Genomic DNA, 25,522 nt, shown 5'->3' with positions numbered 1-25,522 from the left:
CATTTTTGTGCTTCATCCGATCGACATGTAGTAGAGTAGAGTAGAGTAGAGTAGAGTGTGAGATAGTTAGTGTATGGTGAATGGACCGAACTTCATAATGATTGATCAACAAATCAACAAGATTGGAATTTCTACAGTAACCCTTCCGAGGCGGTCAGGGTAGCTACAGTAAGTAACGTTAACTGTCAGTACACTCGGCTGTCAGTAACTTACTATTATTTGTCACTATCCAACTATAGTTCTTCTCTACACTTAACAACTTCTCCCCCTTCATTCCCTCCTCTGCCTCTCTCTCAGATTTGACCATCATCTGCTTCATCACCCCCTCCCCCCCCTCAACCCAATTTCCCGCTTCTACTTCCTGCTTTCCCACGGACTTGCGTGTCGCAGGGTGGACTTCCTGTAGAAATTGCCCATGACGGAGCCTGACCACGAGGCGCAGCCTCTAATACAGGATGGGCGGATTGAGGCAGGCTTGGAGTCCTCAAGTCTTCCAACGGCTCAAGACCGACCTGAGCTGTTGGAAGCACCTCGAAGCAGTTGGTATCTCTTTGTCCTGACTTTGGGCATGTCAGGGTGAGTCGGGGTGAACTGTTGAGTCTACTATCGACTAGAGGGGCTAACTGGTTCGTTTGTCGCATATTCAGTCTGCAGATTGTCTGGTCAGTTCAACACTCCAGTGGATCGGTAAGGGGCAATTCAGCCTTCAACAATGGTTACTTCGTTGCACATACCCCCATGACTAATTCACATATAAGCCCTATCTTCTTTCTCTGGGAATGAGCAAGGCCATGCTCGCTTTTGTCTGGATTGCAGGGCCTTTGACCGGTACCATTGTGCAGCCATACATCGGCGCACGAAGCGATAATTGTCGCATTGCCTGGGGCAAACGGAAACCGTTCATGGCCCTGGGTGGAGTAGTCCTTGTCTTCTGTCTGCTGACTCTGGCCTGGGTACGGGAAATTGTTGGTGGTACGCTCAGTCTGTTCGGCGTCGATGCGCAATCAGATGGAGTGCGAACGACAGTTCTTGTTGTTGCAACACTGCTGATGTACTGTCAAGACTTTGCCATCAACACCAGTAAGCCAAACCCCACCGCCGTTTCCTTGCGCCTCAACTGACAAGCACACAGTTCAGGCGGCAATCCGAGCTTTCATTGTAGACAACGCGCGTGCTCATCAACAGGAGTCCGCCAATGCCTGGGCAAGTCGTCACAACGGCGCTGGAAACATCCTCGGCTATGTTCTGGGCGGCATGGATCTCCCCAAAACGTTTCCAGCCCTAGGGAATACCCAATTCAAAGGCCTTTCGGTCATCGCCAGCGTCTTTCTGGCAGTCACCCTGTCTCTTAGCTGTGCCTATATACAGGAAAGGGACCCGCGCTTCGAGCCCTTGACATCGACCAGGCCGGGCCTTCCGTCCTTGTTCCGCTCCATCATAGACTCGGTCCACGGCCTCTCAAGCCGAATCCGACGGATCTACCTGATTCAGGTCCCGGCGTGGTTCGCATGGTTCTCCTTCCTCTTCTACGCAACCACCTATATCGGCCAACTTTACGTCAACCCGATCCTCGACCAACACCCCGACCTCCCCGAAGAAGATGTGAATAAGATCTGGGAAGACGCAACCCGCATCGCGACGCTCGCGCTCCTCGTCAACGCCATCATCTCTTTCGCAGCCAGCATCATCCTGCCTCATCTGGTCGTCCCCTCGGGGCAGACATCTCTCTCATCCCACCATCAGCAGCCACCCTATCCTCCTAGCTCTCACAGCAGGAGCTGGAGCCGTCTACATTCGCGGTTCCTCCACATCCCCACCATCCGCGGCCTTACCCTCTGCCGCGCCTGGCTTCTGTCCCACTTTCTCTTCGCCCTCTGCATGTTCAGCACCTTCCTCATCTCCACCCCGGCCCAAGCATCCATCATGACCGGCATCATCGGGATCTCCTGGGCCATCACCTCCTGGGCCCCCTGGGCCTTCCTGGCCACGGAGATCGCGCGTCACCAGCACGACGACAAAGCACACGGTAGTCGCCATCCGGCAGCGCGCAGGACCGATCCAGAGTCAAGGGCCGCGACAGCCCAGCGACCAGTTACATCCAAAAAGAGACCCGCTCCCAACCAAGCAGGCATTACCCTCGGCCTCCACAACGTCGCAATCTCCTTCCCGCAGATCATCTCCAGCGCCGTCAGCAGCCTGATCTTCCGCGCGTTACAGAAACCCCGCGCCGAGCCGTGGGATGCCTCCACCGGATGGGTCATGAGACTCGGAGGGTGTGCCGCTGTTGTAGCCGGCTTACTGACCGTTGGACTCATGGAGAGCAAGGAAATTTTATGATGATTATTTTGGCTGGCTCGCTTGCGGAGACAAGAAAGCGTGAGACTGACATAATATAAACTCCCAACAATAGGATGGTACAGGATCAGTCCAACCACTAGAGTCGTATTTCATATAGTGACATGCAAACCATTAAGCTTAGCCGAGGATAGACTCGAGGAAAGAAAAGGCAAAAGTAGAAAAGAAACCGCTATGCTTCGTCGCTCGTTGCATTTCAACACACATGTTTACACAACTTTAACGATACAGAACTATGGGATGGTATATGTGATCGGTAAGCTGGAATTAGCGGTCTTCAATGACTCGCCTTGCGACTCTCGTAGTGACCGCGTAGGTCATCCACCTCCTTCTGTAATCGGGTGAGATCCGCCAAAATGTCGTTGGCGTTCGACGGATGCGGAATATAGTCATCTTTCGCAGCGGCGACCGGTGGCTTACTTGACCGGAGGCTGAGGCGCACACTGTCTGGACTGTGGTTGCCGGATCCGCGCGAGCGCCGCGGTGGCGGAGGCGGGGGGTTCTGGAGCGAGGCGCGCTTGATTGAGGGACTGGGCGAGGCCGCCCGTCCAGGCTCCCTGGGGGTCCACGGGGTGGGGGAATCAATCTGTAGTGAAAGGCGGTTTGAGGAGGACGAGGACGGCACCGACTCCTCGGATGGCGTGCTGGCCAGGCGGGGATCTCGTGTCCGGGTGGGGTGCAAGGACCACGAGCTCGGACTCGGGGGCGGGATGGCCACAGAAGCAGCAGCAGCTGTAGCGTCTGCTTCTGGCGGTATGGAGAGTCGTACCGGGTTCACTTTAGCGGAAGTGGTTTTTGACCGCCGCATCTGACTATGTCGGCGGCTCAATGGAGGGGTCGGAGGCCGCTTGGATTGCGACTGGCTCCGACGAAGCACGTCGACTGGGGCTGACTGGGTGGAACAGCTCGTTTCCACGCCAGAGAAGTAGTCCGTCGCCGGTTGGGCTGGACGGGGTGAGTACGATGGTTCTGAGGGTGTACCACGGAGGGAGAATCGGCTGGAGGATTGACCGGGAGTGGATTGGGAGTGAGAAGATGTGGCGCCCGGACTAGGATTGATGAGCCGTCCATGGTGACTCTTGGGCGGCGGAGGGGGGGGCATTCTGTCTCGATTTACGGCACGGCTGGCAAGCGGACGAGGACGAGAATCGGTTGAGGAAGGCGTTCCCAGCTCTACCCGGCCTGCTGACCGCAGGGATGGTTGAGAGACATCGGGGGTACTGCCGTCAGAAGTACGGGTGTATTCGGTCGAGGCAAGGGACACAGAAGAGCCGGTTAGTCCCATTGGGTGGGCATTCTCTTGCCATGATGCCACAGGCCGACGTTGCGTGTGATAGTTCTTAGTCCTGATTGTCTGCGAAACCGCAGCGGTTGGCTGCACTGCCGGTGACCTTGCCGATACCGAAGGGTGTGAGTCTACAGCATCGACAGTTGACCCGTCAGTATCTTGGTCGTCGTCATGGTCATCATTTTCCTGGTCACTGGCGAAAGAAGGTTGATGGAACGGATCTGTATCGGATTGATCATCGGACGAAGCGGAGTCGACGAGTTCGGGCGGATGCGTGGAGGTTGAGAAGCTGGGGAAGCTATTCGACCCCGGAAACGGTGAAGGTTCAGGCACGGAGACGCGAGATTCTGGACTGTAGGGGATTGAGACTGTCTTGGATTGAGAGGGAAAAGTAGTATCTAAGATGCCGTTGAGTCAGTAACAACAACAATCACTCGAACAGTCAAAAGTCAATGGATGGAAGATGTGCCTCGCCCAGGCTGCGATGAATGAATGCATGAAAGCAATCCGGAACCGTCGGAAGAGACTCACTCGCGGGCTGGCTAGGGCGGAAAGGATTGGATCCAGACATCGCGAAGGAGGAAGTGGAGAGCAGCACTAACCATGAGAGAGGGGAGGAAAGGAAGGGAGAAAGTAAGAGCATAAAAGTCTAGGTCTAGAAGTTAGAAGTATAGCGAGAGAGAGAGAGAGAGAGAGAGAGAGGTATTGAAGTGAGTGAGAGTGAGATGGGGAGTGGGAGTGGGGAGTGGGAGTGGGAGTGGGAAGAGCTGCTGAGCTGAGCTGAGCTGAGGGGGAGGATGTAGTAAGTAAGTTAGTAGTTAAAGTAAGGAAGAGAGAAAGAGACCCCCATTCATTATTCATTCATTCATTCATTCATCCCGGATTCCCCGCGCGGCTTCCACAAACCCATCCGCAAAAGTAAACACACGCCATAATGCAAGTATTGTTGTACTGTGCCCTACTGTGCAAGAGGTCTATGAGTAGCTGTGCGCATTATACGAGCTCAAAAACTGGGTTGTGTCTTCTTTGTTGTAAGTAGGTTACCTAGTGGTGAGTGACTGTAACAACTGTAACTGTAACTGTGATGCTCATTCTACCCCTTCCCAAAGGACCGTTGAACCGGTTCCGACAACATCTGACAAATGAAAAAACAACAATGATGCCCATGGTTATGAGTCTGATAAAATCCAAAGGAGGTATATGTTACAATGAAGATAGTAAAGAGAAGGACAAAAGAGAAACAAAAACAAAAGCATAAGCATGCAAAGACCAACCACAAAACCCAACATACCCCCTACCAATAGAACACCGTCAGTTGTACAGTCCAGACACACAAAAGTAGTAGTTAATAAATGGTCATCATCACAGTATTGGCTTTCTTCAAGGTCAATGCCCGAGAAAGCAGGGTATCAACACGCCCGTGTATCAAGAAGACAAGTAAAGAAATAAAATAGAGAGGTAATTTGCATCCGGGTGGCAGGCTGCCGGCCCCAGAGGTCACGGCCGTTTTTCAATCGAGGATTCATTGCTCGTCATACACGTGCCACTCGTCGTTACCAAAGAAGGACTGCGCCAGACCTTTGCCACTCGCGGTCGGCTGGCTGAAGGCAATCTGTTCCTTGGGGATTTCCATGCCGTAGATGAAGTTGCTGACCACACAATCCAATAAATCCATGGCAATTCCCTTGCGACGCGAGGATTCCGAAGTCCAGATCCGAGAGATTCCCACGATAGCCGGGTGGTGTTCGTCGCGAACGGTGACCGAGGAGTCGGTGGTGCCTGGGGCCGGGGCGGAGGATTTCTGGATCGGTCGAGATTCCCAAATCCGCTCGGTCAAACAGGCCCCCACGCAGCGGCTATCCTTCATGTGTAAGAAGACCTTGTAGCGATCTATCTTCTCCGTCGTGCCATTTTTGCGTAGGTGAACCGGTGGCTCTGTCTGGCTCCATAGAACTTCGTCTTCGATGATGGGGGAAGAAAGCTCCTTGCAAATGACCTCGAGCACCTTCTTGGCCTGGTTCTTTGCCGTTGGGGATGCTTTGCGATCGACAATGACTACATATCCCTCGTCAAAGCGAGTGGCTTCATAAACCCAACGAGATGCGTTGGCGCGCATGAATGCCTTGCCCAGATCCACCCCTGTCGAGTTCATTTCGTGGAACTTTTTGTGCGTTGCTGCGTCCTCCGCATTTGAGGGCACATATTCCATACCGCAGGTCGCACAGGTTCGCCGCACCTCACAGCCAACATCGATCTGCATCTGCTTCAAAGCGCCCGGTTGTTGCAATTGCGGTGTCGCTGGGGTTGACGTGGTTGCCGTGGTTGCCGTCGTCGTCGTCGTCGTCGCGGCGGCGGCGGTCGTCTTCTTCTTTGGGGGATCCATCGAGGCACGCACACTATTGGAGTTGACCTCGGTTAAAGGCGTGCTGTTACCGGTAGCATCTTTGGTGGCAGTGTGCTTGCGTTTGAGAAAGGCAAAAGTCGGTTTTCGCGTATTGGCGGGCGGGGGGCTTAAACGTGGCGGGGGCGACGATGGAGGCGTCGACAGATCATCATCCTGAGTTCCTTCGGACAGCACGACTGAGTTGCGACGTGATGGACTGGATAGCACGGCAGCGGATGATTCTCGGATGGCATATTGAATACTATTCTCCGCCTCATCCGAGTCGAAGCCGGATAACGCGACGCGTCTTTTTTTGGCGGCGGGTCCCTGGTCATCGTCATATACGCGCCACAGCGGACGCCCGTAAGTTTTCATCATGAGACCTCTTGAGGAGCGCGATCGCGTCAGTGAGGCAGACATTCCATTTTCCAAAGAAGGGGGAACTCACCGCTTGAATGAATTTGTCACAGTCCACGGCATCTCCCTGGATTAAGTCGAGCGACACACTCAAGCGAGGTAAATCATCTATGGCGTCTGTAAAGGAGGCAGGATCACTTGTGCTGGAGGGAGGGATGAGGCTAGAGATGGTAGGGGGGGGGGGGGGGGGGCAAGCTATAGGAAGAAAGGTAGAGGGAGGGAGGGGAGGGGGGGAAGATCTTTCAGACGAGAGTAAGGAGAGAACGGTGAAGAATCGAGTATTTTGGAAAGGTGAGGGCAGTGATGAAGAGATTATGAATTTCAGTCAACGGCCAACAAAGTGAGAGTAGGGTAATGGAGAGAAGGGAAATAGGAATAATTATTTTTTTGGAGGTTAAGTCAAGGGAGGTGGAAAGAGCAAGAGATAGTTAGATGATGGAAGAAGGCGGCGGCGGCGGCGATGATGATGATGGAAATACCTTATGGCAATAATAATAATTATTCGGTGATCGACGGGAACGCGTGAGGTCACTAGTCCCCATTCGGTCATATTACTTCTAGAAGAGAATAACGACCAGGAATAAATTAACGCCTTTCCTCATTCCATCCATTCATTCATTCAAGTTGATTCAATTGATTAAGTTACTTATTGATTTATTATTCATTCTCCATCAACCCACCAAGTACCCCGTACTACTCACTCAGTACTCGACAGCGAAAGATCCAGAAACAATTTATAATAAGCACTGCTTGAAATTTCCTCCAACATTGTATTGTATATCATAATCATCATCACCATAGTAGTTACTTTACACATGTACTCCCATACAATAATACTAGGTACAGTAGATGCTGTAAGTTAGATCCCATAACTCATCCCATTGGCATTCTCCCGGTGGCGTTGCTCAGGATGCGTCAAAAAGACGGCTTTTTCTCCCCTGATTCGACCCAATCAACCGCCAGCCTCTCCGACAGCAGGTGTTACAAGTGGAACAATAGGCCCCCGGGATCTGCCTTTTGTTCGCCTTACAACAGGCTGATGACTACCTTTCCTGAGTCTTCATAGGCAGGGCCAGCCAGCCTGCTTGCTGTTGCTGTTACTGTTGTTGTATCATCATCATCATCACCCATCACCCAGCATCGTATTATTGCTACCTAGTACCGACTCAACACAGACCATCATCCCCTTCCCCCCCTTCCCCCCCTCTCCCCCTATTTACTCCCATGATACTGGATCCTAAGTGCGACCACTATGAATAATTAGGTGTCACTACGTAGACAGGCAAAGAGTCAATCAGAGTCAACCAAACCCCGTAAGATGTGACTCGTCCTCGTCCCAACCAAGCTCCTGTGGGGTGACAGCTCCTTTCCCTTCTCAGCTCTCAATTCATCGAGCCAGTGTCTTCTTGCCCCAGGAATCCTATTTATGTCCTCTGGAATTCTTCTTGGAAAGAGTAGAATTCAGGAGGTACTATGTTAAACGACCAGCCCAGTGCATGCATGCCTAAGAGACCATCCGTTCGGCCTCTTCTCGCTTTTCCCGCCTCGCCCTTGCTGGCTACTTACCTTTCTTGAGTATTCGGAGCGAGCTCGCGCACAGTCCATCCACCTGCGTTTGCCCGCAGAGATAGCTAGGTATGTGAAATGATCACATTCTTCTTTTGCGAGGGAACAAAACCTGCTGGGAAGGTAACCTCAGACCCCTTCGGATTCTGTTCACTTGATGCGGAGGCGACACACCTGCACCGCACACATGGAATTGCCCTGGAAGAACGGCGTCAACAGCTGCAATCCAGAACCTATTCGGCAGTAGGAACGCTTCTCATTCATCCACGGCCTCCTCCCCAGCATTCCTCGCGGCTATGGGGTAGAGTCTGGCGGGTGCTCAGAGCTTGGACTGCTGAGCAGCATGATAAGAATCTCTACCCCGCCTCATCGACATGGTCTTCAGGCCAAAGGTCCGTCCGTAAAAGCATCTACAGCAGATCGAGAGAGTAGATGGAGTCCGGCAGTCCGCATCTGTGATGAACGGGAAACATGGAAGGATTCGACCGGAGCAGCTGCGACCGGGGTCCGGATGAGACCCCAATGGGAAATTGGGCGAGGTGCGACCGGGACTGGGAGGGAAGCCCTCGTCGGACATGAGCTATCTGCCTTGACAACAGTATCAACTCGATTTCCACTGGCTGCCACCCGAATTTTCTCGTGGGTTGCACCTCGAATCATGATCATGTTACGAGGTTGCTCCCGCTGCACCGGGGCATGGACCAGGGCAGCTGTCACAACCGGAGAATCCAGTAGAAAACTGGCGACTTTTCTCACGTCAGACCTGAAGGAAGCAATGGGCAAGTTCTACTAAACTAGTTAGCTGTCAAGTCTAGCACTTACTATACAGTATATAGTAAGTCAACTAGCATAGAGTAAAGCACACGTAGTCACACATATTGGAATGTTGGTTCCTCCGTACAGTGAACTGACAAGGAATTGACCATGGAAGTGAATTGGTACCTGAGGCCATCCACTGCTATCGATAACATGCACTCCGTAGGTAGCACGCCATCCCGCCGACCGAGGATGGAGACAGTAGATAGAGCACTAACTTAGATACTGATGGATAACAATCTGCAAAAAACCACTTTTAAGGAGTATCGATTCGGAGCATTCGGGATTTAAGCAATTGATCAAGCAGCACATCAGCGGCCGATTGGCAAGCAAAAGCACAATTATCGGAGGGAGAATGTCTCCGATCATACCCATACTAACTATAGTATTCGGCTGGCAAGAGGGCTCCGGGGGGCCTGGACCGGCGCTTCCTGATTGGGGCGGAAACCCAAACTCTGCCTGTCTTAGTGACCTTTTTTTTTTCTTCTTTCTTTCAACTCCTCCTGCTATTGCTTCTGCTACAACTGTTGCTGTTGCTGTTGCGGTTGTGATTGCGCTTTCGGTTTCTTCAAATATTACTTCTTCTTCTACCCCTCCTCCTCCTCTTCCTCCTCTTTCACGGAATTTTTCTCGTCTCCTGTTATACCGTATAACGACTTCGCCTCCCCCCTCTCCTCCTCCGCTCCCCGCTCATTTCCATACTACAATTGTTCTATAATATCAGAGGCGCTGTCGTTTGATTCTCGCCTTCTTGCTGCTCTCCCACCTATTTGACCGGTCACTTCTCTGGCGTGCCCCCGTCGTGCTGCCAGTTCGAAGGGATTGTGGCTGCACTAAGATCAGCAGCCAGGAAATAATTCTACACCAGCTTTTAACTCGTTCGGGTCAGCTGTGCTTCGAAGACATCCATCCGGCGCTCGTGTCCTTTAAAAACTCCGTTTGCGCTTTAAAATCCTCTCTCCATCTCGGGTTCTTTTCTTTTCCCCAGTCGGCTTATTTATACTTTCTGTCTTGCACCCTCGCCAGACAAACAGTCTCGCTTCGTCAAGAGTTACATTTTTTTAAATTCTTCAACTTCGACTGTCATCATGTCGGACGCCTCTCTTCAAAACGCCGGCAAGAGAAAGCGCGCCAGTATGTATACCAATTTTCTCTTCCGAGGCTGAGGCTGGTTCCTAGATGATGGAAGGGTTCACACGCCCGCCGCCTTGGCCTTCTCTCTCCCACCTCATCTCTGTTTGCTTTTTCCCCCTCTTCCCCTCATTTTTTCGCGCCGACCGCCATCATTGTCAGCACCGTCCCTGTCAAGCACCGACGATCATCCGATCGCTTTTATCAGCCTTCTTCGACTACCCTAATCGCTATCATTTTTGTTTTTTTCTGTCCCCTACCATCCTATCTCTCGATTGAATACTCAGGTCTTCGGTCTTTTCGCTTCTCTGTCCTCTCGCTACCGTCGCTTTTTCTCCAGTATGGCCGCTAATCCGAATCAACTGCCAGGGACCCAGTCTTGCCCTCCGCCTGAATTGCCTCAGCTCGTCGCAGAGCAACATGTTCCGATTCCCGCTCATGATAAGGACACTCAGCGTCTGATCGTCGTCCTCTCCCATGCCAGCTTGGAAACCTACCGCGCTTCTAGCGGCCGCAATGGCTCGAGTCGTGACGAGAAGTATTCGCTCCTCAATAGCGATGAGCATATTGGTGTCATGCGCAAGATGAACCGGGATATCAGTGAGGCTCGTCCAGACATCACACATCAGGTTGCTACCCGCCCTTGTACCCTTCTCTCAAAACCGCAAAGCATCTAACGCATATGCCCCATTAGTGTCTGCTTACCCTGCTCGACTCCCCTGTGAACAAGGCTGGCAAGCTCCAAATCTTCATCCATACCGCCAAAGGGGTCTTGATCGAAGTCAACCCCTCTGTCCGCATTCCCCGTACCTTCAAGCGTTTTGCTGGCTTGATGGTGCAGCTTCTGCACCGTCTGTCCATCCGCTCCACCAACTCCCAGGAGAAGCTCCTTAAGGTCATCAAAAACCCCATCACCGATCACCTGCCGCCCAACTGCCGTAAAGTGACCCTGAGTTTCGAGGCTCCAGTCGTCCGGACCCGCGACTACATCGAGTCCCTCGGCCCCAAGGAGAGTGTCTGTATCTTCGTGGGTGCCATGGCCAAGGGTCACGATGACTTTGCCGATTCCTTCAAGGACGACACGATCAGTATCAGCAATTACAGTCTGAGTGCCAGTGTGGCCTGTAGCAAGTTCTGCCATGCCGCGGAGGAGGTGTGGGACATCGTCTGAGCCCAACTGCTGGAATGACCCCTTCCTTTGTCCGAACATTGGCCCCAGATTGACGAGGTGACGAATTTCCTTGCGTGAATGTGGGGGGTAGATGCGGGGTTGGATTGCGAGCTGGAGGTTATCCGGGTGCCGATCGGGGACGAAGACCTGCCGTTCCTTGCTGTGTCACTTTTGACCTGTGTGGATTTAGCATCGCCTACTAGCTCTTGCATGTCTTGGTGTCTTTGTTCCGTGTGCTTTTCGCTTCGCTGCCGTATCAGCTACACGCCCCATGGAGGCCGATGTGATAGTCGAACCCAACCCAATGATCCCACATGACTTGGACCTCTCTTGTAACGCTTTGCTTTTCTCTGGCAGCTTCCTGGTCGGCAGGCCGGCAATGGAAATCCTGCCGCAGACCCACAGCCACAACCGCTCTCCGCATGTTTCTGCACCAGGGATTCGCCGATTCGACTATCCGCTGCGAGACATTGTCTATACTTATCCTTGCCTCTCTCGCGCGCGCGCGCTCTCTCTCTCTCTCTCTCTCTCTCTCTCTCTCTCTCTGTGTGTGTGTGTGTGTGCGTGTGTGTGTGTACCCTACTTGTGAATGTGAGCCAAGCTGGTGATAACCCGGTGGCTCATGGCTTCCCTGAGCCCAAGCCCTGTCCTGTATCCGTGGAATTCCGTCAGCGCACAATCCACGGACACCAATTGCCTACACACATATAGCGATAAAAAAATGAAACGAATATCTCAATGGTTTAGTTTGCAGTTTGCAGTTTAGATGACAGGAGATCTACGGACGAGTCAGGGGAGGGAAGGACTGGGTATTGGCTGAATCCCTTATTCAGTTCACGCAGGTTTGATATCGGCCCTTGACGTCCCGGCGATCTAATGAGCTGTAGTCGGTCGATAGTAGAAGAGTGAGTGTAAAGGGGAATCCGCGGGCGTTAAAATGAGTCGAGATGAGGTCATTACTCGTGAAGGTAGGAAGAATCTTGTAGGAGAGGGAATAAAAGATGGTTCGAGACCCCTGCTCGGTGACGAAGGAAGGATCGAGGGAGGAAGGACGTGAATTAACTGGGAAGCTAGAATGAACGAAGAATGAGTGATGAGGGCCTGGAAGGTAGATAGGATCAAGCTGGCTGCCAGAGGATGCCAGAGGATACCTCAAGTATGGACAGTGGTGTTGGTAGTAGTAGTAGTAGTAGTAGTAGTAGTAGTAGTAGTAGTAGTAGTAGTAGTAGTAGTAGTAGTGCTTTAGTGCACTGTACTGTTGTCTTGTACTGTACCTACAGGCACTGAGCGGAGCCTGGAGCCTGCCAGTGCGCCGCGGTAGGCCACTCCTTCCCAACCAGGCAATCATGCTCCTGCTCCAGGCTCATAGTAGGTATGTATGTATAGACGGTCCACGGTACCAGGTAGGTACCAAGTTACTCCAAGCTGTAGGTATAGTAGTCAGTTACTCACAGTATTCATTCATACATACTAAGGTCTTTTCCACTCTCTCCGATCCTTCTCTCCTTATCCTGAACTACATCTCCATCCCCACCCACACCACTCACTCACTCACTCACTCACTCACTCACTCACTCACTCACTCACTCTTCCTTCCTTGATTTCTTTTTCTTCTTCCTTTTCTTTTTCTTTTCCATTCCGTGGTTGCCTCTCAATAATCATTGACAATCCTACTTGATTGGTGCGCTGGTGGCTGGAAAACGGAGTCGCCTGTTCGACGTGGCATGCAGACATGCCAGCAGCAAGTGGATCGCCCGCCTTTCCTCGCCATGGCCCCGCCATCTAGTCTAGGTACGGACTCTTGTACGGGGAGTCTGCGATGGAGTACTCCCTACTCCTGAGCACTCGGACCATACCATAATCATCGAAAGGCTATGACATCCTGATGATCACTGACTGGCTTCCTTCCTTGTCGCTGCCAGCTGCCGGATATCGGCCCCCAGCATGGTTTGCCGACCTTGTGAGGTATTCTTGATATGCACGTCAATGCTTTGACGATCACCCCTCCTCACACTCTCCGGTGCGCTGAGCTTGTTCTTTGAGTACTCATCTACATGGGTCGCACTTTAGTCGGATGGAGTACCAATCCAGGCTTGCCATAAGATTAGGAAAATTGCCTCTTTGCCTCCCTCCCTTCCCCTGAGTCTTGCCCCCGACTTTCTATCTCCGACAGTCGCCTAGATCTATAATCTTCTTTGTTGCATGATTCGCCATGCATCGGCACCTAGGCCGCAGAAATTTCGAATCACGGGAAAATTCGATAAAGAGGGGCACTTTCTGGCGGTCAGATCACACCGTCCATTAATTAGTAGTTGCAGCAGCAGACGTGCCCGAAGCAGGAACCAACGAGACAAACCATCAATCCAGCAGGCTGCCCCTCAGTGGCTCCCCAGACTGGCTGTTTGCTGTCATGCCTGACCGTCATTCGTTGCTTGCTCGTTCTGAGTGACCCCCGGCGATTTAATTCTGAGATCAGGAGGCCCAATGCCAGGCCCTGACTGAGCGAAGAGCCCTCTCTGCAGCGTCTGAGTTCGGTGCTGTTGGCTCTTCCTGCATGGCCGACACCCTTCATCGCGGTTTCAGCATCTCTCCCTTTTGGGACATGGCCATGCTCCACTCCTGCCAATCCCTATCGTCCACCTCGTTCAAGGACCCTCTCGCCTCACCCAACTTTCTTTTCTGACATGATGCCGTTGTTTGCACCTGGCTCCGACGCTTTCCCCACCGTTTCCTGATAGGCGCCCCGTCCGCCATGGGCAGGGCCACCTACCGCACCGTCCGCCGGCCTCCCCCACGGTGACCTGGCGGTCCCTCTGAGCAACTTCCTCTCGTCGCTAGCTTCGATCTAGCTTCACCGAAAGAGTATCCGCCATGGACCTCTGGCGAGGGGCGAAGACCTACCGATAGGAGTCAGCGCTGTCCGGACGGGGACTTGATGCCTCGTGGACTCACTGGGCATCCATTATTGTCTGGACGCCATGCGAATGGATGCAGGCCAGCTTGCGGTAGTCGGCCTGATTCCCCTTGGTTGGAACAACTGGCTTTATTCGCACGATAATTTTATCTTGGTCTAGCAGTGACTTCTGAACGCTCGTGATTGGATCACAGTTGGGCATTCTGCGTGATTCCTCCTTGAGTCCTAAAGGAGGGCCGACATTTTGCCTTGAAAAAGTGCTGCTTCTCGCCTGGTCTTTTCGTTTCTCCTTCCCCCTCATGATCTCATCTACCTCAATCTCTCCCGGCTGCGTGTATATAATCCTTCTTCACGTCGCTTGACTAAACGTCAACGCTGCAGTCACCTCACCCAGGAATTCCTCTTACTGGGGAACCGGCACTCCATCGTTGTATATACTTGAGTCTCAACCCCCCCTTATTTCGCAACCTTTCCGGAGACTTACCAATCCCAACACTTGTACCCTTCGATGCTTACGGAGAATTTCCTCCAGTGAGCCAATAACCGCCATCATGCCTCTTTCACATCTTACCTTGACCGTTTCCCACCTTCCAACCTCCACTTCCTTCTTCCTTTCTTGCTTACAACCGCTCGGCTATCAATTTATTGGCCGCCATGATGACTACATTGGTTTCGGTCAGAAGCAAGGCGAGCCCGCTGATTTCTGGATAACCGAACAGAAGCCAGGGTAAGTTATTGGCTATTGCACCATGTGAAGCGTTGGGCGGCGACTAACGAAGCTCTACAGAGTTCCAGCCGGTGCAGCACATGTTGCCTTCCCAGCAACCTCCAAGGATGCAGTAGGAACCTTCTTCATTAGTGCGCTCAAGGCCGGTGGCAAGATCCACGGAGAGCCCAAAATGCGCGACTCAGAGTCCGGCTACTACAGCGCCGCGGTGATCGACTTTGACGGTAATAGCATTGAGGCTGTCTACCGACCCAGCAGTTCCTCGGCTAGGTCCGAGGTTAAGTCAGTAGTCAAGTCGGAGATCAGCCGGCCAGCTCTGGCCTTGTTGGAGAACGGATCTGTCGTCTCGAAGGCGAGCAGCAGAGCCAGCTCAGTCAAAACCGAAAGTATTGCCCCGCCTCGATCGGAAGCCCGGTCAGAATCTCGGTCGTACGTGTCGAAGACAAATACTGCCATCGAGAGAGCGGTGCCTCTCGAGCGAGGCGCCCCGTCAATGGTGAGTCGGGATCATTACCAGCCGCCGCGCGATATTCAGCCAGCTCCGTCGCCGACCTACATTGTACACCACACGACACATACAACGCAGAAGACAGACAATGACAAAACGGCCAAGACGATTGTTGGCACTCTCATCGGAGCCGCAGCGGGTGCGGCCTTGGCTTATGCCATCGCCAAAGGCGACTCGACTGAGTCCACTGAAACCAACTCCGCGCCTTCCCAGTTTTCTCCTAGGGATATTGCTCAGCTCCTCTCCCCGTCCCAAGCCTCTTCTCAGACGCAAGAGTACCCCAACTTCAAGGCCATCGAGGCAGGCCCAGCCCGGAGTACTTACTCCGTTCGGTCTGATGGCCGGCCGATGCTCACTCGTAGCGTGACGTCGAAGAACCCGCGTGCAAGCACTATCTATGAAGGAACGGAGTTTGCTCCCCGCGGCAGCGGCGGCAGCGTGTATCTCGATGAGAACGGGCGCCGGGCCTCGGAAGGAAGCGTTTACAGTACCCGGGACATTCCCCTACGCGCAATCGAGTACGGACAGCCGGACTCGCAATCTCGGGGCTATGAAAGCACTTTGATCAGCAGTTTTCCCGATAAGTCGCGGGCGATGGATCGGGAAAGCGTCTATTCGGCGTCGACCATCAAACCCTCCAAGGGCAATCATCAAGAATCCCACCATGGCTCTCACCGGTCATCTCACTCCCACCACTCTACACCTCGCACTCTTCCGCCAGGGAGCACAGCCTCATCCGTTCGCTCTGCACGGCAAGCCCCTATTCCGGAGGGCTCCTCCATCGGGTCCCTTGCTTCCTACCGTAGCGGGGCCAAATCGGGTGTCTCGGCCCGCGAAGTGCCTCTCCCAGAGAGTGTTATCGACCTTGATGTTCGGAGCAACGTGACTCCTGACGATTCGATCAGCCAAGTGGATGATTCTCGGCGCTCATCCTACTCCCACAAGTCCCATGCCTCGAAGGCCGCTGGGTCTCGCGTCTCGAAACACTCTAGCAAATTTGATGAGCCTGTCAAGCCGAGTGACAGTGTGAGCCAAGTCTCCAGCAATGTCTCCCAGCGGACTATGAAAGCGGGCGGTGGTGGTGGAAGCATCGCCCCTTCCAAGGCAGCGTCCAAAATGAGCAGTCGTCGGGGCAGTAGCCAGGTTGCGTAAACGCATCCAGCTCTTGGGCATCCATCTTTTACCTGTCATCTGTCTTTTGGACCACTGTCGTTCTTTCTCTTACGATAATTACCTTACTGCTTGAACCAGGCCCGGGTTTCTTTCCTCCCGCGCGTGGTGTGCGCCATACAATCCGAAGTCGACAGTGATTGAATTCCTTGCATCCCTCCAAACATGTACCTTAGCAATGTGAGGCCTGGTTCTATTTTGCTTGCTACATACATGGGACATATACACAACATACATACATCTGTTCGCATCATATCCGGGCGTTCTGATCTTTTCTGGTTGTGGTTTTTTTCTACGGGCATGGCGATAAAGGTATCATATGGCTTTAGCTTTCTTTTTAAATTCTCCTATATGTGAATGAATATAAGTGACGAGATGAATTATAGCTCTGCTTTGACTGTTTGTCTTTGAGATCTCACCGCACGAAGGCTCTTAAGCCACGCCAGTCACGTGTTATGGGAATTACAATCTGCCACCCCAAGTGCCAACCAGAGCAAACAGGGCATGGAGGGCACGCTACTGCTAGACGCCTACTACAAAGAAAGTCTCAAGTCACCAGTTTGGGATTAGCTTGGCTCCTGAATGCACTATCTGATACAAACCAAACCCACCACTAGCAACCTCATCATGTCGTCCATCGGCCTTCCATCACCCCCACCACTACTTCGACCGTCACGACCAACCTCGAACCATCCTTCCCACGTCCACCACCAACCACCCCCGACCCGAGGAAAACAGCCTGGGGTTTAATGTTCAACGTTGTAACATGGGATCCGACTCCATTCAGAGAAAATAAAAAAAATGCCATGAATGCATAATGAGAATTGGTCATAATGATCGTTGAATATGACATTTCCCGCCAAGAGAAAGTGAAACAAGGGGTTTGAGGTAAAGGGGAATCAGACGCGCAAACTGAAAACAAGGAAAGGATCTACGATCACGGTACGCCAGGCTTCGGATCTGATCTAACGATTTGGAAAGAAGACGCAGAAGCGAGTGGGAAGACCAAGGTGGCCGTGGAAACTTGAATTGCGAAGATCAGATAGCGTATTTGCGAGTCCATTCACGCGCGGTCGCCTCGTACCGAGGACGGTCGGTCTTGTACACGTGAGCAATCTCGGGCACCAACGGATCGTCGGGGTTGGGGTCGGTGAGCATCGAGCAAATCGAGAGTAGCACTGCGGATGGAGTTAGTGGGTGTGAAAGCCGATAGGGGGCGCAACGGGAAGGAACGAACCCTTGGAGATCGTGAGAGCAGGGCTCCATTGGTCTCTGAGAATGTCAAGACAGATGCTGCCGTTCGAGTTGATGTTGGGGTGGTAGATGCGGGTGGTGAAGTTGACCTTCGGGGGCTTAAATGGGTAGTCGGTGGGGAAGTGAATGTTCAAGAAGAAAACGCCTCCCGAGTATGGGGAGTCACCCTGGCAAAGGCTACGTTAGTACACATGCGGGACAACCATTCAAAGATGCCCTTTCAGTACGAGCGTAGGTCATCTCCGTCTCTCGAAAGGGGGCCAAGATAAGCCCGACCGTGTCGTACATCCAGGGATAGATTCTACGAGACTCACAGGACCCATGATAGTTGCTTGCCAGTGGAACTAAGCGCGCAGAGAAAGAATTCAGTCAGCATGATTGTCCACCAGAAGATTGCGGAGGACAGAAAGGTAACATGAGCGGTCTGCGTTGTTAAGCAGCCCCGCCGCGGTCGGTATGAGGGGGGCGAAGCGACCGTGTTTGGACAAGAGGCACGCGGGAGGGGATGAGGGCATACCAGGTCATCTCCGGTAGGACCAGCAGAGCAGGAAGAGGGGGGATCACTATAATGCGAGAATAACACTACGTTAGCCTATGCTGCAGGGTGAAGTCATCACAGAATTTGGCAATTTTGTTGATGGATGAGGTGTGGTATATAGTAGGGCAGATGACTCGAAGAGCACCCCGCGGCTGTGGTGGGGTGTGAGGCGCCCGGGAGCCATCATCATGGCGGCGATATGAGGTGGATAGACCCAAGGAAAGAAGACGTTGAGAGAGCGCTTACCGGCCGAGGTCAGTGAGTTCCTTGTTAATACGCTTGAGAGCCATGCTGTGATCTGGGAAAGAGTGGAGGAAAAGACCCCTGAATGAAGTGTCGAAGAAAGAGAGGGGGAGGGGAGGGAGGGGAGGAAGAGAAAGGCGGGTATCGAATTTGAAGGTGGGAAAACTGCTCAAGCACCAACACAGTCAGTAAAAGGAGACAGGGTCCACTGTCGAGGGGGAGGAGGATAAGGAGGAGAAGAAGAGACGGTGAATATAAGAACAGAGAGTATATAGGGATTATAAGATCCAGTCAAATAAGGAAGAGGTAGGTAGGGGGTAGGCAAAGTTGGTGTTGGGAAAGAAGAAGAGGAGGGGCAGGAAAGAAGACTCACTCACAGAGACGGGTTTGATTACGTCGGGAAGACGAGGAAAGAGGGAAGAAGAAGAGGAAGAGAAAGAAAAGAGAGAGAGGGAGGAAGAGGAAAAAGAGGGAGGGGAAAGAAAGACTAGGCAAGGAAGGAAGGAAGAAGAAAAGGCGGGTGTGGCCCACTTTCCGTTACCGTACTGGGTATTGTCATTACCAACCCATTTCTCATCCTCACCTCAGCCGACCGCTGAGTCAGCCGTCAGCTTTTTGGTTCTTGCTGGCTAAGACCTGCATCAGCCACATACTCCCCTCATACTGTACTGTATTGTACTGGTACTGTCCAGACAGCACACCTCATCAGCCCATAACTTACTATGCAATCAATAACTACTTTTTAATAACTTCAATCTCTTTTCTCGCCTCTTTCAGCAACATCCACATCCAATCCCATGAACAGTACCACCAAGGCAAGTTCGCAAGATAGATACCCCTCGATATGGGAAAGAAAAAGACTTAAGATGGCCTCAGGGCTGTGGGGGTCGAGTCATCGAAAGTGGGGAATCCCACTTCTCAAGGCTCATCGACCAAATCATGGTTATTTCCAGCCACGTTAATGAGGTTCTTCCCAATCCGGGTTTGGCTCTGAATGTCCTGCATCTTGCCACCTCTTTTTTTTTTTTTTTTTTTTTTTTTTTTTTTTTTTTTTTTTCTTTTTTCTTTTTTTTTTTTTTTTTTTCTTGTTTGTTTCATTAATTGTTTCCGAAACATACTCGAGTACGGAGAGTGTGCCGTATGTCATCCCGCATTCTACGGGGTACGCATTCATACGACATGTCCCATGTGAACTAAAATCAGGCACACATGAGAAGATGAAATATTAATGCTGCTTAACTACGGTCAATAACATAAATTTACTGTACTGTAGACTCGAGTAGAACTACAGTACCTACTCGATACACCACTAAGCCCCCTTCCGCTGGATTCAGCAGCTTTACGGTCGAGAGCAGGCAACTGGGCTTCCCAGGTGATTACTCAGTACATAGTAGTCCTCATTCCCCCGCCACGTCGGTGTCGAACCCTTTGGGCTTGAATATTCCTCATGAGGGTTCGGGCTCACTTTGCCTTGCCTCGCCTCGCCTCCCTCGCTCGTCATCGAATGCGGCGAAGATGAAGTGTGGCTGTTCAGTGGTAGATTCAGCCTGTTCCATCGGAACAGTTACCAGTAACTTAACTCGGTTTTACATACAAGCACCAGCGCCAGCACAAACGGCAGTTTCCCGAACATCGGTTTGCCAAGGTCCCACGTGGCGCAGTACATGGCACGTGATTCAGGACGGCGCTTGCGGTTTCGAGAATCGTCCGAGAAGGCTGACTACAACATGAATGTTTGGATCTTTGTTGAATTCGGTGCTCAGTTACGGAATCACTGGCTGCTTATGTACATATGTGGTATGATGTGGGCATGTGTGGTGGCGTGGACGAGCTGGCTTACTGTATGCCATCATCTGACCGGGAACATTGACTGTCATGCTTTTATTCTGGAGATGCGACGGGGCTGCTTGCGCTAGACGAAGGCTTGAACACCCGTGATGGCCCGTCCAAGTATCAGAGCTATGATGAGTTTTAAGTATTTTGAGTACTAAGGCGGGGAAAGAAGGGGAATCCGTACTATGAATGTCACTCTGTCCCTCGTAGGTTTGCACCACGAACAAGTTGGCAACGTGGCGGGCAATATGGTATTCATCGCTGGTCGCATTGCCGCCGAAGACCTCTTGGAGTCTGCAGTTCAGAAAATAGAGGGTCAGTTTTGTCTTCGAGGGTCAAAGAAAGGGTGGGTCCATACATCCGCGAGTTGGCCAAGGCACGATCACAGTTCTGTCGCTTAACCATCGAGATCATTTCAGGGGTGCATTTGCCAGCATCCTTCAACCGCGCTACTTGCGTCGCGGCCAGGGTACCGTAAGCCGCGTCCGTCGCCGCATCCGCCAGCTTCTTCTGGATCAGTTGGTACTTCGCCAACGGGTTGCCCTTGAACTGCTTCCTTTCCAGGGCATACGTCCGAGCCCGGTCCAAGCAGTCCTCAAGGGCACCCATGGCGCCAAACGCGATGCCCAACCGAGCACTGTTAAGACATGTGAAAGGACCCGCAAGGCCCTGTACCTCCGGGAACATGTTCTCCGCAGGGACAGGACAGTCGTCCATCTGGATCATGCCCGTGATCGAGGCACGCAGAGCGGTCTTGTTCTTGATGGCGGGGGTTTCCAGCGTGCCAGGAGGGCATTGGCTGCGCTCGACGACAAACCCCCGGATTTTGCCCGTGGTCTGCAGCTTAGCCCAGACAACCATGATGTCCGAGATCGGGGAGTTGGTGATCCAGGTCTTGGTACCAGATAACAAGTAGTATCCCTTCTTAGTGGGATGCTCCCGTGCCACTGTTTCCATAGAGCCCGGGTCGGAGCCGTGGTTGGGTTCGGTGAGGCCAAAGCAGCCAGCCAACTTGCCCTTCGCCAGCTCGGGGAGGAGGCGATCCTTGAGCTCTTGCGTACCGAAGTCATGAATGGCCGTCATTGCCAGAGAGCTCTGCACCGACATCCCTGAGCGGTATCCCGAATCCACGCGCTCAACTTCCTTGGTGATCAATCCAGATGCCACGGTGCTAGCCCCTGCGCATCCGTATCCTTCGATGCTGGCGCCGAGAAGGCCGAGCTCGCCCATTTCCTCGAGAATTTTGCGGTCGTAGTCTTCATTTCGGTAGGCATCTAATCGGAGCACCAAGGTCAGTCACAATCGCATCCCATACAATGCTACCACTGACTAGGATCACCTACCGAGAACACGAGGCAGCAGACGTTCCTGGCAGTACTGCCGGGCGGTATCTTGAATTGCCAACTCCTCCTCAGTATACAGTTCGGATGCAACCAGAGGGTCTTCCCAGTTAAAAGTCGCATATTCACGTTTGGAATTGGCGAGTGACGCGGCAGTGGCAGGTGCTGCATGTAGGCGGTTTGCCGCCCGGAGGTGGCGCGAGGCCGTGCGGAGAACGAACGGGTTCATCTTCGAGAAGAAATCCGAAGGGAGGAAAAGTGTGAAACTTGGAAGAGCAGTCTATACAAATGTTCTATCGCCCGGATACTCAATTGATCAGTTTGATTGTGATCGAGAAAGAGACGTGGGAATGCATCGACGTCACCAAGGGGTGAGGGGAAGGGAAAGGAGGAATCTCTCTTACTGAGCTGGAAGAAGCGTTCAAGGTTGCGGGGAGACGGCACTCAAAACACAGCCTCGGTAAATCCCGTCGAAAGACGTTGTTTGTACTGTACTAAATACTCAAGGAGCACGGAAGAGCACAATGACCCAACAACCTGAATAGACTGGAAGAAGATAGAGAACGCCGAACTGGACAAGGGCCAATTCTCCTTGTTTTTAAAAGGTACTTTTCTTGTCCTTTCGAGGAAAAGGGGAAGATGGTTGAACCTCGAACCGATCGAGCCGCGGAGGAGTTGAAATGCAGCGAAGGGCGGAGACTTCGGCTTGCCTTCCGTCCCCGTCGGCCCTTCCATCCAATCGATAAGATCGATAAGCTCTCCCCAGAACACTGATAGGGAAGACCTGCCTACAGCCCTGAGTACATACAGTAAGTTACTGCCAGGTGCGGAATTTACCTGTGTTTATGAGTACCGTAGGTAGGTATGCAGCACCTCATAGATTACGTCTTTACGTCTTCTGCTATTAGGTATATAGATAGATTCCTACTTCAAATAGCACCCCATTCTCACATCCTGGTTACCCCCCCCCCCCCAACCAAAACAACACCAGACTCAACATAGTAACATATATTCGTCGTCATTGCATGCGTCCTGCGCAATTCGTCTCCTGTCGTTATCGTTATGCTCTATGTATATAACATCTTTAAGCAGGCATCTGAGACTGAAGAAAATCGAAGACTCCGGTTGGGAAATACTCCTCGTCAAACCCCCATAAATCAGCCATCATCGGATCGACCGAGCCCTCCCAAAGTCCAACCTCTTGCTTCTCATTACCGGGATTGGGCTCGGAAGTACTTCCTCTCTCTGCTGAGAGTGGTGCTACCCCCACCAAGGCCGGTGTGTGGTTGAGGATCGATTCCCGCCCACCCAGAGTTTGCGGTCCAGGGACGACAACAGGTTTGGACAACAAGGTATTATCCTGAGGGTTCTGTCCCAAGGACAGGGTGCTATTACTGGTTCGCTTCTCCCACTCCTCCAAGCCTGTAAGCATCTTCTTCAAGCCACGGGCAATGTGATGACTAAGATGGTGCTCACTGGCGCGTTTGCTGCACGAGACCATCATGTCAATGATCCGGCTAACCAGCGCACGAACATACCCGACCTCGATGAGCAAGCCGGCCGATGCGATGGAATTTTGCTGGCCCGTAGTCCCCGTCGCACCACTTGAGCAGCCTTTCGCAGCGATCTTCAACAAAAATACAGCCGCGAAAGTGATCATACTGTGAAGGTAGAGCGGAACCCCCACCAAAGCCCGTTCGATGTCGGGCTCATCAAGGACGACCCGAAGCGTGTCAATAGCTGATCGTATTGCTATACTTGCTCGGTGCTTCCGCTCATTGGACATGGGCCGCGTAGAGCTGGACGAATGATAGGTTCGCAGAGCGACCGAATTGAGCTGCAAGCGAGAGAAGTGGTAGTGTAGATAGACCGCTTTGTAGGGATACTTTCCGACATATCGACTCCCCACTGTGTTTTCCGGATTAGCGCATTGTGTCAACGAGCATCGACAGCAGCGACATACCTAGGCGAGGAATCCAGGACGATTGCCAGTCTGCAAGAGCAGCATCGAACTTATCAATCTCGGAGAATTGGCTATCAGGAACCTCCAAGTCAACGTCAGGACCAAAGGCATGGTAAATGTGGGTGAGGATGATGAACAAATCAACCTGGCTGTGCAGGCGCAAATCCCCTTGTTGCGTGTTCGGAGATTGTATGAAAATATTGTGGTTCTTTATGCTCAAGTCTTCGTGTATGATGGGAGGCCGCCCATAGGCGATGGAAAAATGATGTTCTAGGGTCTAAGGAGGTCAGTGATAAGATCCAACTCATGGTCGGTGCCGGGCAGCGAGAGAACTCCACCACATACATATAAGAGATACCACAACCGTGCTTGCTCTATATGTTCCGGAGAGCCTTGTGTGGCTTTTCTATACGATTGATGCAGGTTGTGCTCCGTTGCTATGCGAACGGCATATCCAGATAGCTTCCAGCTCACGTCGGCAAGCCAAAAGGCCCCTATACAGAGGGCACGTAGATCATCCAACGTATGATGTCGATCTAGCATAGACTCCGATGCTAGTTTCGCGAATTCGGTGTAGCAGATTTCATACACCCGCTCTTTGCTCGGCATGTGAAGAGCTGTCACGGCGAGGATGGCAGCAGAGAGCATTGAGGAAGAATTGCGCACTGAGGTTAGATCCGTGTGATTTAGCAATATACCATCCCATAAGTAGCGACTGAGTACTTGATCGAAATGAGAGAATAGTTCCTCTGCTTCTTGTTTGTCCACGACTCCCCCTGATATAAAATCTGTGACAAGGGCCCGGTCCGATGCATGGTGTCTCCCCGGGGACGTGGTTTGAATATCGCTCAGCTGAGTCACCTCGTACAAGCTTCCCATAGGAGCAGTGACTAGGGATGATGCTCCGTTCTCTTCTCTGTCGAGGGAATACTGCGGCGGTCGGTGAGTGGTAGTGCTAGGTGCACTATTCTCAGTCATTGCGGTGTGCGCAGGCTCAGTGGGTTTTGTTCCCCCGCTATGGTTGCTTGTCGGGAACAGCGCATCTTCTATAGATGCCATAGAGTCGTTGCGATCTCTCGTCTTCGACGACGGTTCAGCTGACTTGCTGATCGCTTGGTAGTAGGATAGTTCGGGGAGTCGAGCTTTGCGAAGCAAGTCCGCCATCGCAAGTTCCATTGCTGCCTTCCATCTTTGCGTGATACACAGAATTGATCAGCGATTTGATGTGATTCAAAGCCGTAGGGGATGCAGGAGGGATCAAATACTCTGTCTCATCGTCTAGCAATGTTTGAAGACTTTTGTTGACCACACATTCTAATCCCATCCGGCGACATCGATGACATGCCGTTTCCCCCTCATTCATGTCACATCGCACCTTGTGCCGCTTGCACTCTGTGCAAGCGCGTATTCGCCGCGAGATCTTGGGAACATGCTTTGGACTCTGCCGTGCATCGTGTTCGGGGGTGCGGTGGGCTGCTATATCCTGAGGGGAGATAGCTGACGGACTATCGCCATTGGCCTCGAAAAGGTAACGACTTCGCTTCATGGCGGCAATGGATTCATCGTCTTCAAAACAATCAATTAAATGAAAAACGCGCAATCAAGTGTCAAGTGAGCATATGGCTGGTTGCGATGCGAATGGATTCACAGCCACTACTGCGATAAGATTCAAGGCGGAGAAGGGAAGAGGGGCTTGCCGCTTGGCATGGCAGCTTTGGATCGGCAATAAGTACGGGGGGTTAGCGGCGTACGGACGAAGTACGATAAGTACGGAGAGAGAGGAGGGGAGGGGTTCCTGGAGGTTGTGTGGTTTGCAGGAGTTGTACAGCAGCAGTGGCAGCAGCAGTGGCAGCAGCAACAATAATGACAGGCAAGTGTCAGTCTAGCACGGGGCACAGCACAAGT

The 25,522-nt window shown here is 52.3% G+C and overlaps 10 protein-coding genes across 10 annotated transcripts; 4 read left to right on the top strand and 6 right to left on the bottom strand.

Moving 5' to 3' along the window:
* Nucleotides 1-402: 402 nt before the first annotated feature.
* BO72DRAFT_430478 (sucrose transporter) lies at nt 403-2,337 on the top strand (the record flags this gene model as incomplete). The annotated part of the gene is made up of 4 exons (XM_040943108.1): nt 403-576; nt 648-687; nt 759-1,080; nt 1,133-2,337. The coding sequence occupies exons 1-4, from the start codon at nt 416-418 to the stop codon at nt 2,335-2,337; spliced, it is 1,728 nt and encodes a 575-aa protein (XP_040800746.1). The 5' UTR covers nt 403-415.
* Nucleotides 2,338-2,632: 295 nt separating this feature from the next.
* Nucleotides 2,633-3,640, bottom strand: BO72DRAFT_379344 (uncharacterized protein; the record flags this gene model as incomplete). Its single annotated transcript, XM_040941343.1, has 1 exon — nt 2,633-3,640. One exon carries the CDS (start codon nt 3,638-3,640, stop codon nt 2,633-2,635), a length of 1,008 nt encoding a protein of 335 aa, XP_040800745.1.
* Nucleotides 3,641-5,033: 1,393 nt separating this feature from the next.
* BO72DRAFT_128526 (ESCO family N-acetyltransferase) lies at nt 5,034-6,653 on the bottom strand. Its single transcript, XM_040939071.1, has 2 exons — nt 6,475-6,653; nt 5,034-6,409 (listed from the first exon to the last, which is right to left on the bottom strand). The coding sequence occupies exon 2, from the start codon at nt 6,402-6,404 to the stop codon at nt 5,166-5,168; it is 1,239 nt and encodes a 412-aa protein (XP_040800744.1). The 5' UTR covers nt 6,405-6,409; nt 6,475-6,653; the 3' UTR covers nt 5,034-5,165.
* A 3,241-nt stretch (nt 6,654-9,894) lies between these two features.
* Nucleotides 9,895-11,282, top strand: BO72DRAFT_128427 (18S rRNA pseudouridine methyltransferase). Its single transcript, XM_040939068.1, has 2 exons — nt 9,895-10,585; nt 10,651-11,282. The coding sequence occupies exons 1-2, from the start codon at nt 10,298-10,300 to the stop codon at nt 11,125-11,127; spliced, it is 765 nt and encodes a 254-aa protein (XP_040800743.1). The 5' UTR covers nt 9,895-10,297; the 3' UTR covers nt 11,128-11,282.
* Nucleotides 11,283-11,836, top strand: BO72DRAFT_128428 (uncharacterized protein). The gene has a single exon (XM_040939069.1). It carries the CDS (start codon nt 11,399-11,401, stop codon nt 11,714-11,716), a length of 318 nt encoding a protein of 105 aa, XP_040800742.1. The 5' UTR covers nt 11,283-11,398; the 3' UTR covers nt 11,717-11,836.
* BO72DRAFT_128429 (uncharacterized protein) lies at nt 11,837-12,514 on the bottom strand. Its single transcript, XM_040939070.1, has one exon. The coding sequence runs from the start codon at nt 12,473-12,475 to the stop codon at nt 11,957-11,959; it is 519 nt and encodes a 172-aa protein (XP_040800741.1). The 5' UTR covers nt 12,476-12,514; the 3' UTR covers nt 11,837-11,956.
* Nucleotides 12,515-14,467: 1,953 nt separating this feature from the next.
* Nucleotides 14,468-16,520, top strand: BO72DRAFT_128293 (VOC family protein). Its single transcript, XM_040939066.1, has 2 exons — nt 14,468-14,768; nt 14,829-16,520. The coding sequence occupies exons 1-2, from the start codon at nt 14,593-14,595 to the stop codon at nt 16,426-16,428; spliced, it is 1,776 nt and encodes a 591-aa protein (XP_040800740.1). The 5' UTR covers nt 14,468-14,592; the 3' UTR covers nt 16,429-16,520.
* A 964-nt stretch (nt 16,521-17,484) lies between these two features.
* Nucleotides 17,485-18,528, bottom strand: BO72DRAFT_459423 (putative ubiquitin conjugating enzyme (UbcD); the record flags this gene model as incomplete). Its single annotated transcript, XM_040946421.1, has 5 exons — nt 17,485-17,624; nt 17,684-17,867; nt 18,015-18,044; nt 18,218-18,263; nt 18,485-18,528. The coding sequence occupies 5 exons, from the start codon at nt 18,526-18,528 to the stop codon at nt 17,485-17,487; spliced, it is 444 nt and encodes a 147-aa protein (XP_040800739.1).
* A 1,865-nt stretch (nt 18,529-20,393) lies between these two features.
* Nucleotides 20,394-21,883, bottom strand: BO72DRAFT_459422 (acyl-CoA dehydrogenase; the record flags this gene model as incomplete). Its single annotated transcript, XM_040946420.1, has 4 exons — nt 20,394-20,440; nt 20,499-20,608; nt 20,673-21,588; nt 21,658-21,883. The coding sequence occupies 4 exons, from the start codon at nt 21,881-21,883 to the stop codon at nt 20,394-20,396; spliced, it is 1,299 nt and encodes a 432-aa protein (XP_040800738.1).
* Nucleotides 21,884-22,641: 758 nt separating this feature from the next.
* BO72DRAFT_448710 (uncharacterized protein) lies at nt 22,642-25,498 on the bottom strand. Its single transcript, XM_040944853.1, has 4 exons — nt 24,883-25,498; nt 23,963-24,806; nt 23,618-23,894; nt 22,642-23,562 (listed from the first exon to the last, which is right to left on the bottom strand). The coding sequence occupies exons 1-4, from the start codon at nt 25,161-25,163 to the stop codon at nt 22,739-22,741; spliced, it is 2,226 nt and encodes a 741-aa protein (XP_040800737.1). The 5' UTR covers nt 25,164-25,498; the 3' UTR covers nt 22,642-22,738.
* Between the last annotated feature and the right edge of the window lie 24 nt (nt 25,499-25,522).

This window comes from Aspergillus fijiensis (assembly GCF_003184825.1).
Source record: "Aspergillus fijiensis CBS 313.89 unplaced genomic scaffold BO72scaffold_27, whole genome shotgun sequence".
NCBI lineage: Eukaryota > Fungi > Ascomycota > Eurotiomycetes > Eurotiales > Aspergillaceae > Aspergillus > Aspergillus fijiensis.
Note: the sequence above shows the minus strand (reverse complement) of the source record. Positions and strands in the feature narration are given on the sequence as shown.